This window comes from Chiloscyllium punctatum, chromosome 19 (assembly GCF_047496795.1).
Source record: "Chiloscyllium punctatum isolate Juve2018m chromosome 19, sChiPun1.3, whole genome shotgun sequence".
NCBI lineage: Eukaryota > Metazoa > Chordata > Chondrichthyes > Orectolobiformes > Hemiscylliidae > Chiloscyllium > Chiloscyllium punctatum.
Genome location: NC_092757.1, coordinates 63,952,434 through 63,970,314, shown reverse-complemented (window position 1 = coordinate 63,970,314; position 17,881 = coordinate 63,952,434). Strand labels below are relative to the sequence as shown.

At 39.8% G+C, this 17,881-nt stretch overlaps 1 protein-coding gene across 10 annotated transcripts in view; it reads left to right on the top strand.

Moving 5' to 3' along the window:
• auts2a (activator of transcription and developmental regulator AUTS2 a) overlaps window positions 1-7,760 on the top strand; it is a 1,176,696-nt gene extending 1,168,936 nt beyond the window's left edge. For all 10 annotated transcript variants that reach the window (XM_072589564.1, XM_072589566.1, XM_072589565.1 and 7 more), the window contains one exon: window positions 5,343-7,760. In XM_072589564.1, coding sequence (XP_072445665.1) covers window positions 5,343-6,573 — 1,231 coding nt within the window. In that variant the 3' untranslated portion in view covers window positions 6,574-7,760. The remainder of the gene's footprint in view (window positions 1-5,342) is intronic.
• Window positions 7,761-17,881: the final 10,121 nt, after the last annotated feature.

Genomic DNA, 17,881 nt, shown 5'->3' with positions numbered 1-17,881 from the left:
AGCTTAAAGAGATACTGATAAGTTAAGTCCACTGAAAGTTGGCACATGGAATATAATGTGGGAAGATACAAAGTTGTTCATTTGGAAGGGATGACCAAAGAACAGAATATTATTAAAGGGAGAAAAACTGTAGAAAACTGCCACACAAAGGCACTGGGGGATTGTGTATGAAACCCAGAAAGCTTACACAGGTACAGCAGAAAATCAGAAAAGGCTAATAGAATATTGGTCCTTATTTCAAGTGGGTTGGAGTATGAGTTGAGAAGCCTTACTGCACCTTTACAAGGTGCTGGTGGGACTATATCTGGTATACTATGAGCAGTTTTGGTCCCCTTATTTAAAGAAAGATCTGATTTCATTGGAGGCAGTTCAGAGAAAGTTCACTAGGATGAACCCTGGTAAGGAGAGATTGTCTTATGAGCAAAAGCTAAAAGGTTTGGGACTCTAAAGCGTAGAGAGAAGTTTAGGAGAAGGAGAGGTGATCTCATTGAGACATATGAGATTATTACTGGGCTTGACAAGGGCAATGCTGAGAGGATATTTCCCATCATGGGGCGTGGAGAACCAGAGGGCATAGTCGCAGAACAAAGTAGTGCCAATTTAAGACTCACATGAGAAAAAGTGTCTCGTCTCAGAGTGATAGGTCTTTGGAACTCTTTGGCATGGAGAGCTGTGAGGGCAGAGTACTTCTGTATATTTTGGGCTAACACTGCTTCTTGGTTTGAAAGGGCTTCAAGCATTATGGGGAAAGGAAAGGAAAGTGGATGTGAGGAATATCAGGTTGTTCATGATCCTTTTGATTGGCAGAGCAGGCTTAAGGGGCCAAACAATCTACTCCTTTTTTCTGGTCTTATGGATAAACCAGGGCCATCAGGTTTAACATCATTGAGAGGGAAACTGTTGGAAAAATTACTGAGGGTTAGAATTAATCCTCATTTGGAGATGTAAGGATTAATCCAGGTTACTCAGCATGGCATTGTCAGGGGAGATCATAGAGTCAGAGAGATACACAGCACGGAAACAGACCCTTCAATTCAACTCGTCCAAGCTGAGGAGATATCCTAAATTAATGTGGTTCCATTTGCCAGCATTTGGCCCATATCCCTCTAAACCCTTCCTATTCACTTACCCATCCAGATGCCTTTTAAATGTTGTAATTGTACCAACCTGCACCACTTCCTCTGGCAGCTCATTCTATAAACACACCACCCTCTGCGTGAAAAAGTTGCCTTTGGGTCACTTGTAAATTGTTCCCCTTTCACCTTGAATCTATATCCTCTAGTTTTGGACTCCTCCACCCCTGGAAAAGACCTTGTCTGTTTACCCTATCCATGTCCCCATATCCATTTTATAAACTTCTCAAGTTTGATACGTTTTTTTCCAAGAGGTGACAAGTTGTGTGGATGAAGATAGTAAAATGTAGTCTACATAGACTTCAATAAGGCTTCTGACAAGATCTTGCTTTGGAGACTGGTCAAGAAGCCACAACATTTAGGAGCTGGTTAAATGATCACTAGAAGCACCATAGCATAATAATAAGGAACAAGTACTAGAAAATAGGGCTTGAGTGGATAGGTGCTAGATAACCAGTATGCATTTGATGAGCTGAACAGCATTTTTGTACTCTGTGCAATTCTATGAACCTAACATTTAAACAAATCTCTTATGTATACCCAGTATGACCATGCGTAGCTCAGTCTCTGTAAAATATTGGATAGCAGTTCTTGCTACTGTGTTTCATTGGGCATCTACGTAATAAGCAGGACATAGCTCTAAAGCATATGCATTATGAGGTTATTTTAGTAACCACAAAGGTGGTCTTAAGGCACTTAATGTTCTAAATGTCCCATGTCTTGTACTGTGAATAACAGTCCACTCTATTTGGGCCTATTCCTTTGATCGTTTTCATATTTATCTAGTAATCTGGATGAAGGAGAGTAGCTGGATGTTGGATTATAAGTGTTTTAAGGCCAGGGCAAGGACAAATCGAGAGAAAGACCACATTTCCTAGAAGTCAGGATGCAGGGAAGTGGAGGAGTGGGTAGGGCATGGACTTGGAACTCACCAGAGTAAAGAAGGTAATTTTAACCCAATCCAGTCAGTGGGAAACAACAATGAATAAAACAATCACTCATTCATCACACTGCCTGACTTTAGCTTTCATTGACTCCCATAGAAAATTTAGCTAGGAAAACCAATCACATCAGCTCCCTGTCGCTGGGTTAGGTTAAAATGACTGACAGAGAAAAGACCAAATGATAATTGACCATTGTGATGGCAACAAAATAAAAGAACACGAGGAAGATAGTGAGGGAAGAATAAGAGATTTTTTAATACAAATGGTTTATCTTTGGCTGGAAAGAGTTAACTAACTTAAATAAAGAAAATTCCATGTTTGATCAAAGTCAACACCTTGGGGGATATTAAAGTTGTGACTTTCTAATCATTTTTGATATGGTCACTGATTAAAATAATATGCAGTTGGTGAGGTGTAATCTATGAGCTGCCTTTCATATTGTGAAGTGGAGAATGGTAGCATGCTTCAGCATATTCCTGCTTGTCGTGGTCTATCATTTGCTTGTTGCACCTTGTGATACTTAAATATGTTCAGAATTTTGTCATGTTTGCTTGTTACTGTTATTTTAAACGAATACTGGAATTATTTTATCACTATTTCAAAATGGTGGCTGAAGTAGTTTGAATAGCATAAGGCTGTATTTCTTTACTTAATGAGCAAGATATTTTAACTTTCTTCCTTTTTATTGTCTAGAGTCTCCTTCCATGTACCAAATATTAGGACTGGCTTGCAGGAGAGGCTGCTGGCAGTGCGCTAGTTTCATTGTGCTGCTACTGGAGTTGTATAAGGGCTTCAAAGTAGCTCTTCTTTTCAACTTTCCTCTTGTCCCTATATCCTGCTGAGCCTCCCCCCTTAATGGGCAAGTGGGTACATATCCATGTCCAACAATTCTTTAGATCTGTGTATCAGAGGATCAAAGTACCCAACGGCAGTGGCATTATTTTAAAGCTGTAAGGAATTGTTCCAGGGGAAATGTAGCATCGGGGTGATACCCCGGACCTTATCAGCGCTCAATGTGTGTCTTTTTAAGATTTTAATTCACCCACAAGGCTTATCTAAAGCTTGTAAAGTTCCAATGAAATGTCTGGCTTTTTAAAAACAATGTGTACTTGCAGTACAACAGTGTTAAAATACTTCACTGTGTTAGAAAAGATCAGAGTTAGCTAAACATTCCCTGAGTTTTCATGGCTACTTGGTTTTTGTGAGGATTTGTATCATGATAGGACATTCTAGACCAAACTACAAGCTGGGCTAAATCATGTGTAACATGTACCCTGGCCTCCATGGGAAACTCCACAGGAAACAAATTCAATCCTGAAGTCTTGTATCCAAAGTGGAAAAGTAGCTGGTACCAAGTCAAAGTTCTGCCAAACTGAGTTTATTTTGTACAAAATTGGAAATCTGACAGCACTCTAAGTTAATATGTAGCAATGTTAGGGTTTGAGAAGCAAGTAGTTTTAGTCATTCAGACAATGTAGTACTTTTCTAGTGATCTTGAAAATTGCATGTAGTGTGCGCCAAATTGCAGAGGCATTTAATTCTTTCTGAGGTACTTTAGATTAGATTACTTACAGCGTGGAAACAGGCCCTTCGGCCCAACAAGTCCCCACCGTCCCGCCGAAGCGCAACCCACCCAAACCCATTCCCCTACATTTACCCCTGCACCTAACACTACGGGCAATTTAGCATGGCCAATTCACCTAACCTGCACATTTTTGGACTGTGGGAGGAAACCGGAGCACCCGGAAGAAACCCACGCAGACACGGGGAGAATGTACAAACTCCACACAATCAGTCGCCTGAGGCGGGAATTGAACCTGGCACTGGCACTGGCACTGTGAGGCAGCAGTGCTAACCACTGTGCTACTGTGCTGCCCACTTTAAACATTGCCATCAACAGTTCTGACCCTTTAATACATTCACTAAAAAAGAATTAGTCACTATATTGAAATTTAAGCAGAAGAGAATCTACCATTTGTGCTTTGTTTTGAGCAAAGTTAGGTGCTGATTATGTTATTAGTATATTGGTCTGGAGTAGTTTCAATAATTCTCAAACTTTGCTGATTATAAAATACTGTGCAGTTTTTAGAGAACATTGCTGTTTAAACATGCTTGCTTTACTCTATTACACTGTACTGATATATTACAGTACACTATTGCCCAATATTAGACGAAACTGAATCATTGAAAGGAAAAGTAGGAAACCGTTTTGATTCCAATTAGCTGTTGGTCAAATCCATCCGGTTCAAAGGTGGTTGGAAGCCAACAATAAGAAGTGTTTCTTTTAACAGAGGGTGAGATTTATTGCAGAATGCCACCATTAAGGAAATAGTTTGAAACTATCTTTAATTAATCGAGAACACACAAATTCAAACTTCCTTGTACAAATGGTTTCTTGACACAGTAAGGATTAATGACTTATTCATCCTAAGATAAAATCGTGATAAGCATATTGAGATGATCCCAAATAGATTTTGTATCTGAACTAGGACCATTTAGCAACAAAAACCACTGACAAATGATATGTGGGATTGGAAGATTCAAATCTTAGACATCACTTAGATATTTCCAATTTAACTAGATTTTGTTCTGTAAAAGCTGACCTGAGCAGCGTAAGATATTGAGACAGAGGAAAGAATATCCCTCCTCATTCATGCAATATTATCAGTCAGCTCAGTCACAAACTATTTGCAACATTAAAATGCAATGAAAGATTTTTTTAAAAAATGTTGTTATGGCCAAATAAATATTATTGTAAATTATCTCCTGTCTTTTCAGTTCCACATGTCCAAACATCTGTGTCCAGGGAGCATGCAAGCTCTAAGAATTTGAATGCGCACACAAAATGCATTGTTACACAAGCTGGTCCTTAATTTTTCATAAATGGATTGCCCTCACCATTGGGTACTTTTTTCGTAAAAGCTATTTTATAATAGAGATATATTTCCTATTCATCTAAAATGGGAATGACACTTCACTGGTTCTCACATGATCAAGGCAGCTCTGTGCAATCCTTCACACGGTCCACAACATGTCTTAGTCTCCACTCCCCCTCCTTTGTCGTTTGCCTTGATAACATTGACATGATTGCTGAGATGGGATATTAAAATTATTGATTGGATTTAGGATTATTTAGGATTCCTTTTTTTTAATAAATGGTCTGAAATCATCTGTTACAAATGAGATTTTAAGGCAAGGACTTGCGATGGAAAAAATAAGATTTTGAGTCTAAGCCTTGTTTCTTTATTTGTGTATTTATCCACAGGGATAGTATTGAGAAGCGACACTCCACCCATGCATCCTCACCTTCTGTAAATCAAGTAAATTCTTTGGGACACAATCGCAGTTCCAGTGAGCACAACAGAAATCATGTAAATAACGAGCTGCGAGATAAAGAAAAGCCCCGGGAACGGGATCTCACAGATATTTGGAAGGACTCATCTGTTGATGAGCACAAAGTTAAGGAAAATCATGCTCTTGAGAAGGAAAGCCTGGGATTGGAAAGCAGGATTGTGGAAGATTCCAGCAAGCATATGAATCGAGTGAATTCGCCCTACATCAGGCTACCGAGCGCAGATAACACAAGATCCAGCAGTATTGCCAGCCGAGATGTCGATAGGAAAAGTGAGTCTTCATATGACCACCAGAAAAAGGCCAATGAGGTTAAAGTGAAGGAGGAACGGAAAGAAGACAATGATATTATTTCTGAGGTGATCCAGACACAAAGGTCTTCTGAGCATTCTCAACCCACCTCGTTGCCCAGTGTCCATCCTAACCCCTCGATGACCTCCATGCCTATGGCTATGGCCATGAGTGGGGTGCATCCCATGAATAGCATTAATACATTGGACAGGACACGGATGGTAGCTCCTTTTATGGGGATCAGTCCAATACCTGGAAGTGAGCGCTTTCCCTATCCCCCTTTCCACTGGGATCCAATGAGGGATCCTTTGAGAGATCCCTATAGGGGATTGGACATTCATCGGAGAGATCCACTAGCCAGAGATTTCTTGTTAAGAAGTGATCCCTTGCAACGGCTGTCAGCACCAAGGTTTTATGAGACAGAACGTTCATACAGGGACAGGGAGCCCCATGACTACAGTCGTGATCATCCATTAGCAATCGACCCTAGGCGTGAACATGAGAGAATGAGCCACTTGGAAGAACGCGAAAGATTGAACATGCTTAGAGATGACTATGAACATGGCCGCCTGCATCCCATTCATGCAGCTACCCTGGATGGTCACATGCCTCACCCAAGCCTCTTGACACCTGGGCTTCCCAGCATGCACTACCCCAGAGTGAGCCCTTCAGCAGCACATCAAAATGGCATCCTTAATAAGACTCCTCCCACAGCAGCGCTGAGTGCCCCTCCCCCTCTCATACCAACAGGTGGAGCACGTGCTGGTTCTCCAAGAAGGACTACTCCCTTGACAAACACAGAGACACGGGACAGGCCACCTTCTCACACACACAAAGACATTGAAGCACGATAATGCAAACATGAAATTATCAACCAATCTAACTTATTAAAGACACCCTGTCAGTAAAGGCAACTTTTGTAGTGTGAGAACCCACCAAATGAAGCATTGGACTTCAGTGGACCCTACTCAGTGGGTGTGGCCTTCGCCACCATAAAAATGTAAAAATACTTTGCAGGAAATACAGTTTTGTACATTTTAAGTTTAAATTTTGCAAATGTTTAATGTCAATTTGTTCCTTATTTCCTGTTAATTTTATTTGTAGTATATATATAAAAAATGTGTTGTGAAGAAAGAGCAAGCTAAAAAGAGTAACTGCTATATTTATCAAGAATTTGGGTATGTGGTAAATGAGGCAACCTGAGGAGAGCTGAATTGTCTTTGAAATATTATGGTTAAGACTTGGAGTGAAGGCATCAGGCTGTATAGACAATTGTGTATAAAGGTAGTTCCTTGGTTGGATGGGACTTGGTACATATATGCAAAAAGGAAGAGACAAAAAGCTTTACCATGTACAAATGTAAATAAATTTAAGGGCAGCTGTGTAACAGCTGATTCAGAAGTGTTGGACAAAGCGTGCTATTGGGAGATTAATTATCTGTTAACACAGTCTGCTTGTGCTGTGTTAGATAACTTTTTTTGTGGCTGTACAGATATTCCCAACTATGCAAGCAGGTGAATGCCCTGGCTTTTCATCCAAAAGTCTGCATTCCTCAACGGAGCCTTTTCAACACACAATTCACTTAACTGCAAGTCTAGCACATTACATTGTGTCTGAGGATTGTAAACTATGTTGATGAAGTAAAATTAGTTCTGTTGGTCTAATAGTGTATTAAAGTGCTATCTGAAGTTGTTTATTCTGTTTTGAAAAAATTCTATCTATGACAGTTGTTTCTTATGAGCAGAGATCTATTTTAGTAGTCACCTGAAGGTTTAGTTGTGCGCTTCAAATTTGTGAACTCCTGATGTTGTGCAGTGTTTTTGAGGAACAAAAAATAATGTACACTGGATCAGTAGTGCTAGAACTCAATATTGCCTATAGATTTTCATTTGCAGATATGCTGTTTACCATGTACGTAATGAAGTCCTTTACAGATCCTATTGTAAAGTGAAGCGACTCTGAATCTTTGGCATGTGCTTCATAAACAAAACTTGTGTTATGTAAATTGTGCCATGTTATTAAAAAATCGAACTGAAGTGTTCTCAGTCTAACTGTGCTATAAGCTTGTGTTAATATTCTTTGCTCTCTTTATTGGCATTTCACAGACTGAGTGACTTAAAAAAAACACAAACAAATGAAGAAATGGAAGGTGCTTATTTTATCATCAATTTTATTACTTGGACTGAGAACAAGCTATCTGTATGAACAACTGGATATTTGACCAGTTAAGCTGTTTGGAGCAGCTTCTTTTTAATTTCTTTTCCTCACAATTTCTACCTGTTCTACCAGTTCTCTGGAAGGTATTAACTTCTGTTTAGATATCTTTTGTAGATCACGTATCTCAATAGTATTTTGCAAAAGTGATCATTTTTGAATAGTTGGGTGACAATTATTGTATTGTACCATGGAAGACTTCACAGTCAAGCCCAGTAATGTTCTCATCCAACATCCAAAGCAGAAGCCATTGGATAGTGACCAATACCAGAAACTCTGCTGCCTTTTCAGCCTCCATATCAATTGGAACAACCTTGATTGTTGCTGTCATAGAACATTTGCATGGTTAAGATGGTTTAACCCACTCTCAAACATCATAACTGAAACTCCATATTTAGGTTCTTGCTCTGCATCTATTAATTTATCACTGGGAAGCTGGGCAAATCTAAATATGTATGGATGGGATAGTGGAGGTAGAGGCTTTGATGGGTATCAGCAAGATAAATCAATAGGTGGCAAAGGAATTAAGCTTTATATTAATGTTGAGATAATAGAAACCCAGAAGAGCGGAAGGAGACTATTCAGTTCATTGTGTGTTGATATTTTTAATCTAACCTGTTTAGATATGTTATGACACAGCTCTGGAGCAGGTGGAGCTTGAACCCAGGCCTCCTTGTGGTGAGATAGGGACATTAACACTGTGCCACAAGAGTCCACCCAAAGTGTGTGCTGGCTTTTTGCTAGTGCAGCTGGAAACTAATACCTCTATCCTGCTTCCTCCCCTTCAACCCAGCATCTTCCTTTCCTACAAAAACCTATCCTCACAACAGTAGTTTCTACCTGAACTATTGCTGTGGCAAAGCTTTAATATATATATCCTAACGTATCTCCTCATACTGTCAAAAACTATTTCAACTTCAGAACCCTTTCATCAATAATTACCCATTCCTGTAAATTAGCTGTCACTATTCGCTTTATCAGATGAAGGGGTAGTCGAAAAAAAGAATTGAGGAACTGTATGCATAAATTCAGCTGCATGGCATGATATGATACAATTACACAGATCTCACTACAACCTGGCTAGACTCAGAGCTAAAAGAGACCGAGATCTCAAAAACGAATCATTAACAAAATACACCATTATGGCTGTAAAGGGAGGTGTGTCAGCAGGCGGAATTAGCTGAAGAACATGAAGGTATGATGTGTTGCTGGGAACATTTTAAGCCACTTCCTGCAATTTAACCATTCCCTTTTAGTGAAGCCATTCTCAGATTTGTGTTGCAGAAAGAAGAATCAGAAACCAAGGAATGAAGAAATAATTGATGGCTAGGAAAGAAACCAAAACCAATTCTATCTAGAGTCACAGAGTCATAGAGATGTACAGCATGGAAACAGACCCTTCGGTCCAACCCATCCATGCCAACCAGATATCCAACCCAATCTAGTTTCGCCTGCCAGCACCCGGCCCATATCCCTCCAAGCCCTTCCTATTCATTTACCGATCCAAATGCCTTTTAAATGTTGCAGTTGTACCAGCCTCCACCACTTCCTCTGGCAGCTCATTCCATACATGTACCACCCGCTGTGTGAAACCTATGCCCTCTAGTTCTGGACTTCCCCACCCCAGGGATAAGACTTTGTCTATTTATCCTATCCATGCCCCTCATAATTTTTTAAACCACTATAAGGTCACCCCTCAGCCTCTGACGCTCCAGGTAAAACAGCCCCAGCCTGTTCAGCCTCTCCCCATAGCTCAAATCCTCCAACCCTGGCAACATCCTAATAAATCTTTTCTGAACCCTTTAAAGTTTCACAACATCCTTCCAATAGGAAGGACACCAGAATTGCACGCAATATTCCAACAGTGGCCTAAACAACTGATACTCCGATACTCAATGCACTGACCAGGAAAGGAAAGCAAACTAATCGCCTTCTTCACATCCTATTTACCTGCGACTCCACTTTCAAGGAACTATGAACCTGCACTCCAAGGTCTCTTTGTTCGGCAACACTCTCCAGGACCTTACCATTAAGTGCATAAGTCCTGCTAAGATTTGCTTTCCCAAAATGCAGCACCTCACATTTATCTGAATTAAACTCCATCTGCCACTTCTCAGCCCATTGGCCCTTCTGATCCAAATCCTGTTGTAATCCTGGAGATGGCAAGGAAGATGGTGGGAAGGGAAAATAGAATCAGAGAAATGTACAACACAGAAACAGACCCTTCAGTCCAACTTGTCATGCTGACCAGACATCCTAAATAAATCTAGACCCATATACCAACATTTTGCCCGTAGCCCTCAAAACACTTCTATTCATTTATCCATCCAGATGCCTTTTAAGTATTGCATCAGTCTCAACCACTTCCTCTGACACATCCAGCAACCCTTACAGCTACCATGAAATGCCTTTTGAAAATCCAAGTACATCACATCTTGTTATTCGCTGTCCACTACATCTCCAATTTTGGTGTCATCTACAAACTTACTTACTGTACCTCTTATGCTCGCATCCAAATCATTTATGTAAATGACAAAAAGTAGACGACCAAGCACCAATCCATGTGGCACTCCACTGGTCACAGGCCTCCAGTCTGAAAAACGACCCTCCACCACCAAAGGTCTTCTACCTTTGAGCCAGTTCTATATCCAAATGGCTAGTTCTCCCTTTATTTCATGAGATCTAACCTTGCTAAACGGTCTTGTCGAACGCCTTACTGAAGTCCATATAGATCACACCTACTGCTCTGCCGTCATCAATCTTCTTTGTTACTTCTTCACAAAACTCAATCAAGTTTGTGAGACATGATTTCCCATAGAGTTTGCAGAGCAAGTGTATCCTGAAAAATCTGTAATTTTATATTGGTGATCAACATTTTACACAACATATCATGTAACAGCAGAATGATGTCTGTAAATGGGTCAGGAAGGCGAGTGAGGGAGGACGAGGTGGCTCACTGTAAAGGATGGCAATATCAGAAGGTAGCCATAAACCCAAACTACTCAGTAACATTTTTGAGAAAACCGTTCCATTTTCAGAGAAAACAAGATCCTGGAGATGGCAAGGAAGATGGTGGGAAGGGAAAATAGAATCAGAGAAATGTACAACACAGAAACAGACCCTTCAGTCCAACTTGTCATGCTGACCAGACATCCTAAATAAATCTAGACCCATATACCAACATTTTGCCCGTAGCCCTCAAAACACTTCTATTCATTTATCCATCCAGATGCCTTTTAAGTATTGCATCAGTCTCAACCACTTCCTCTGACACATCCAGCAACCCTTACAGCTACCATGAAATGCCTTTTGAAAATCCAAGTACATCACATCTTGTTATTCCCTCAAAGAATTCTAATAAATTGGTCAAAGAAAAGTTTCCCTTCACAAAATTATTGGTGCTGCCCGATTGCATTGAGGTTTTGCAAGTGCCTTGTCATAATCCCATTTATAAAATCCTCCTTTAATAGATCTATTGCTAAGCAATACAATGACTGCATATATTGAGTTATTGGTCGGGTTTACTCCAGACAGAAGTATTGGCCCCCACCCCTCTACCTCAGCAATTGAGCTCTGACTGAGAAGGTCTAGTGATGGCCTTCTGGACCTATAACCAATTAATACCCTTAGTAGTCAATTAATAGAGACCTGAGGGCCTCAGACTACCATCAAATTACCTGCCTACTCAGGAAGCAAGAGATGCAGCTGCTGAATTTCGTTGCCTTGCTGCCCTTGTCTCTGACAACCCTTGTCCCATAGGTCCTCTCCCCACAAAAAAGTTAACTGCTCACTGCTTCAAGGTTCAAACAAGACCTTCAGCAATGCTGTCCAGCTGCCTGAGACTGCTGGCCTCTGGTTGGCAGCTTCATTTGGTGGAGCGGGGTGGGGTGGGGTGGCAGAGAGAAACGTTAGTGATAAGGATCCTGATTTGAAAAAATCTCATCAGATAGTCCTGAAATGCCTCAGTGCTGATCCAGTGAGTTTTCTCACTGGCGGGGGCAGAGCTTAACTCATCCCTGAAGTCACTGGCCCCAAAACATTGTGCACAGTGCACTAAATCCCAGACTTAAAGAGAATAAATTAAATTGAAATAAATTGAAGTGGAGATAATCTCTCATCTACACTTCAGCATTATGTGGAAGATCCTCTTCAAGGCACTCACCATCCTGACATTGAAATACATCACCTGCAGCATCATTGGATCAAAATCCTGGAGCTCCCGCCCTAACAACATTGTGGGTGCACCTGAAATGAATGGACAACATCAGTTCAAGTCAGCAGCTCACCAACACCTTCTCAAGAACAACCAGCAAGCAGATGAGAAGGGACAGCCCATGAGTGCACCAGCTATCAACATTGGAAATTTTACTGGTTCCCTCAACACCCCAACCACCGCTATCACCATCCTATTTCACTTTATGCAAATGGATGGTCTTTCAATGGTTTTTAAACTTAAACATTGCGACAGAAAAGGTCATGAAATCATCAACAGGGATTAGTTTATGGATTAATTGGGATGACAAGATATGATGATCTGCAAGTCTATTTCTAAAATACTGTGGGAGATATAATTTGGAGACCGATGTTGGACTGGGGTGGACAAAGTTAAAACCACACAACACCAAGTTATATTCCAATAGGTTTATTTGGAAGTACAAGCTTTTGGAGCACTGCTCCTGTATCAGCTAGCTACCTGATGAAGGAGCAGTGCTCTGAAAGCTTGTTGGACTATAAGCTGATGTTGTGTGAATTTTAACTATAGGAGATATAAATATTTTAGTCGATCTCCCTGGAAAACACAATGACCATACTTGGAAACAGAAGCAGTCACTTGTCATCTTCAGTCATCCCCTGTTTTGTTTTGTGTGTCTGTTGATCTTTGTCTTTGCTGTTGTTTCCCTTTGAGTATAGTTATAGAGAAAAAAATGGAAAGCAAACTGGAAGCAAGAAGCTGGGAGCACTTTAAAACCCTGTAAATAAAGTTGTGTATACATAGACCTCACTATGTCATATCTACCTATCTCTGAGGCAACAAAACACAACATTTAGCAACAAGATAGAGAATTAATTTAAATTTGTGATTTCCAGCATCTTCTCTTTCTTCATCAGGAGATCAACCCATGTTGTGGAGTCATTCTATTTCAGGATTTGACACCTAGAGTCTCCCCCTGACAGTGAGGAATGACAAATATATACCATCACTGATGGTAAAGGACCAGGTCACGAAGGAATTCTCAATGAAGAATAAAGGCATTTCAGCTTTGCATCAGTGTTGGCACACAAGTATCTATTCAGTAACCAATTTTTGTAACTTCTGTGACTTACAGTCTTCAAGCCTACAGCAAATCAATTATTCCAGTTTTGGGAATGATTATAGTTGCAGTGTGCAACAAAATATCACCTTAGAAAAGCTATAGCCAAAGATAAAGCCTTATGGGTAAAGTTTATCAATAGGTTTGGCTTCACACTTGAAGACCCCACTGGAACACAAGTTAACATGATCAATGATGCAGATAACATACAATGATAACCTTCCTTATTTGCAGGACTTGGGTGATTGAAAAGGGGCAGTCATGTTTCTCGTGCCAGTTTCACAAAATTTAAGAGTTGCTGTTTACGTTCTCTGCTGAAGTGTCACAGGAGCTGAAACAACTTGAAGCATATGATATAATTAAGCAAATTAAGATAACTAAAGCCATTGGTCCAGCCAAGTATCCATTTGCTACATTCCAAGAGCTATTAGAGCCATTTCACGATTCCCTGGTTTGTTTGAACCTTGTCTAACAGACTGTATTAGATTAGATTAGATTACTTACAGTGTGGAAACAGGCCCTTCGGCCCAACAAGTCCACACCGCCCCGCCGAAGCGTAACCCACCCATACCCCTACATCTATATCTACATCTACCCCTTACCTAACACTACGGGCAATTTAGCATGGCCAATTCACCTGACCTGCACATCTTTGGACTGTGGGAGGAAACCGGAGCACCCGGAGGAAACCCACGCAGACACGGGGAGACGTGCAAACTCCACACAGTCAGTCGCCTGAGGCGGGAATTGAACCCGGGTCTCCGGCGCTGCGAGGCAGCAGTGCTAACCACTGTGCCACCGTATTTATGTGTTCCCATTACAATTCATGTTTGTTGTACTATGTATGGAAGAGGATAAGAGTTTTCTTATCCTCAGCATGTGTATTCCAATTAAATTTTCCCAGTAATAAATATTTGTGGGCTTTAAAATAAAGAAGCCTTTGCAGAAAAAAGGCACTTTTTTGAAGCTTTTCATCTTGCACTCATCGATGTAACTTGCAACAGCAGAAAGTCTAACATTTATACTGTATGACAAAAGGCTTCAACAAAATGTTTTTTTTTCAGGAATTCTCAATTCTATACTTCCAAATGGCTGTAAAAAAGTTATTTATTCCTATACACTGATTCTGAATTTTAAATACAATGTGTCAGACATTGGTTCCCACATGTATATACACATCACACAGATACTACTTACATGCAAAGGTAGCAGGCTGTCACACATTATAGTTAACTCAGTTTCTCATTTACAATTTGCATTTCCCGTGTAGCAGGCCTGATTCCTCGAATGAAGTGGAATGCTTTAATTGTGAAGCAAAGTCCTTTTAATGAAAATGATTGTCATCAGACAGTGACATTGCTTGTCAAATTTCTACGAAATTGTTTCTGAGGTAAGTTAAAGTTGTGGGCAGTCCTTGCTGTTGGGATCTCCCACTTTCAAGATATTTCTAATTTCCTTGGCTGCTTGACAACCTGTATTTAATCTGATAGTTGTGGAACTCTGTAAATGTTTTCTCGTTGATCTTAAAAGAGTGGTTAGAAACATGGCTGTCTCATTATGTGATCTTTACAGTTTCAAAGTCTTCTTCCAAACAATATGGGTGGTTCTATTGATTATACATTGTGTGGTTTAACACTTTCAGCATTTGAAACAGGTTGTAACTTTATGTTTAAATGACCCATTCAATTTGAGCATAACAATATTTTTGATTCAGAAAAGAGAACATAGACTATTCAGCGCCTTGAGCCTGTCCCACCATTCAGTGAGATTGTGGCTGATCTGTGGCCTAACTCCACATACCTGTATCTGGCCCCTATTCCTTAGAAGATTTTTAATTTTTTATTAAGCTATCTCAGGTGTAAAATTAACAACTGATATAGCATCAACTGCTATTTGTGGAAGAGAATTCCAAACTTCTAAAACACTTTGTGTGTGGAAGTACTTCCTAATATCTCTCCTAAAAGGTCTGGCCCCAGTTATCAAACTATAAACCCTCATTTCTAGAATCCCCAACCAATGGAAATAATTTATCTGTATCTACTCTGCCTTTTCCTGTTAATATCTTGAAGACTTCAATCAGATCACCCCCTACATTCAAGAGGAAATAGGACTAAGTTGTATAATCTATCTTTATAACTTAACCCCTAAAGTCCTGGTATCATTCTGGTAATCCATGTTGTACTCCCTCCACACCAAATATATCCTTCCTAAGATTTGGTGCCTTGAATTGCTCAAAGTACTCCAAGTGGAGTCTAGCCAGGGTTTTGAATAACTATAGCACAGCTTCTACATTCTTATACTCCAGTCTTCTTGATATAAAGGTTAGCATTCTCATTAGCTTTGTCAATTGTTTTCTCTACCTGTTCATGTCATTTTAAAGATCAATAGCATTGCCCTCTTGAGATAGGCAAGTAATTTCAATTCAAAAGAGTCAAGTGACCTTCAGGCAGCTACCTTTTACTGCCGTTTGTGTCCAGTTTTAAAATATTAAATTAATTTGAAGTTCAGAATAGGACATGCAATACTGGATCTGACACTTGACCTGTGAAGCTACTGTTCAATACCATTCACAGAGTAAACCAATATTTTGCGCCTTTTGTTACTGACAAAGGTGTGTTTCAGTGCCTTATTCACTGAATAATGTGTAGACTAAGATCAGAACTTTGAAATAGTGGAAGAGATGGTCCCGTACCACAGGGTGTGCAACTAAATTACACTGTTTGATGATAAATGTATACATGCAAAAATTGATTAGTAATCCAAAACTGCTAATGAAGAACGTTTGGGTGTCGTGTTGAAACAATGATGCAATATGAAGCAGTCAGCTGGCCCAGAAACAGATAGCTACCTGTTAAACCATGTGTTGTATCTCAACAATAGACAGCATGGCCAACAAAATCACAGCAATAATTCCAAATAGATATTTTTTAAGAAGTGCAAATCGCTCCGAGCAATCAATATGTTTTGCTTGTTCATAATTTAAATAGGTAATTGCCTGACAACAACTTCCATAACAGTACAGCAAAGGGAATTTATACCTTTAGTTTAAGGAAAGCTACCAAGTAAAGGCAAAAACTGCTGCTCACTGTGAAATCAGATCATGTGGACTGGAGCCTGTGGATGTGGGATTCCAGATGAAGTGGCCTCTCTCATTAAACACTACAATTTACAGAGATTGTTGTTTGTGAATTGCAACAGGCTTTATCAGTGTAGAACTCACATTACAACAATAAGCACCACCTCAATCATTGACATTTTAAATATATTACTAACAAAATGGGACTTGTCAGAGACTTTTGCCAAAGACAATGCATCACAATTTGCTTCTAGACAGTGCAGAGAGCACTTAGCAACCACAGAATTCACCACTGTCTGACATAATGATACCATCATTCAGTTGTGGGTTGTGTCAAAAACTTCAGCACAATAGTCAATGGCAGTCTGATAGCAGGCTGCCATTGGAAAATATTTCAATCATATCCTACTCTGTGCATATAAATCCATCCCACAACCCTTAACTGAAAAGACAATCGTCAAATAGATGATAACTATATAGTTCACATCATCTCTATCAGTATCAAAGCAGATCAAACATTGCTTGTTATCCATGTCAAAGAACTGGGTGACTATACAAAGTGGAATGTGAGACAATAGATACTGAATATAACAGGATAGTTCAAGGACAGCAATTATGAGGATCCACTTTCTTTTCTGATGATTGCTAGCAATGTTGATCATCCGCCTCACTGAGCTGATCATACACAATCACAGCTTCAAGTTTATAAATCTCAGAGCTGTCATCAGCAACCTTCACAACCCGAAGAATATTTCTGTACTTAGAAGAAACAGACTCCAAGAAGTGATTCATTGTCCATACATTTGGTGTTTAGCATGGTGTAAATAAAATATAATTCTTTAGTATTACAAGAGAGAAAATATCTAAAGTTTAATGTTTGATTGTCAGTGTTGACTGTTCTCTGAGCTAATGGTCAAGCTTGTTGTGGTTACGGAGGTAAATAGAAAACAAACTGACGCAAAAAGCTGGAAACATGCAAGTGCAGACATTTTAAAAATCATGTAAGCAAAGCATACTGTTTAAACATTTTAATGAATGACTTTTACTCATATTTTTAGATGTGGATTATAATGAGAAAAGGGCTGTGTAAAAATCAAGGACTGCTGTGGGATCACTGCATAATTTGAAAACAAGTAACTTGGCATTCATTGCAAGCATTGTTTACACAGCTGCTTGTAAGAGTAGGTTAAAGTGTGGTTGCAGATAAACTAGAGCTGAGGGATTGTATATAGATAGAGCTTTGGTTGGCAACAAATGACTAATTGGTTTGTGGATTTGCTTTCAGTTTGCTAGCAATTATGTGATTGATTCTCAGGTGGCTGAATGGTTTGGGGCTGTGAACAAGATATAGAAAAGTCATCAGATCTCCTCCAGATCAGAAGCTGTGTTCGCTGAAGTAAAATCCCCTGAAAAAAGAATCATCTTACCCATCAGCAGTTGCTGTTAAGCTGTGATTTTAAACCGATTTAAAAAATGACCATTTTGAACCAGCAACCCTGAACCTATTGCAAACCAGAGAAGGGAGACTGAGAATCACCATCCTGACTTGTACCGAATTCA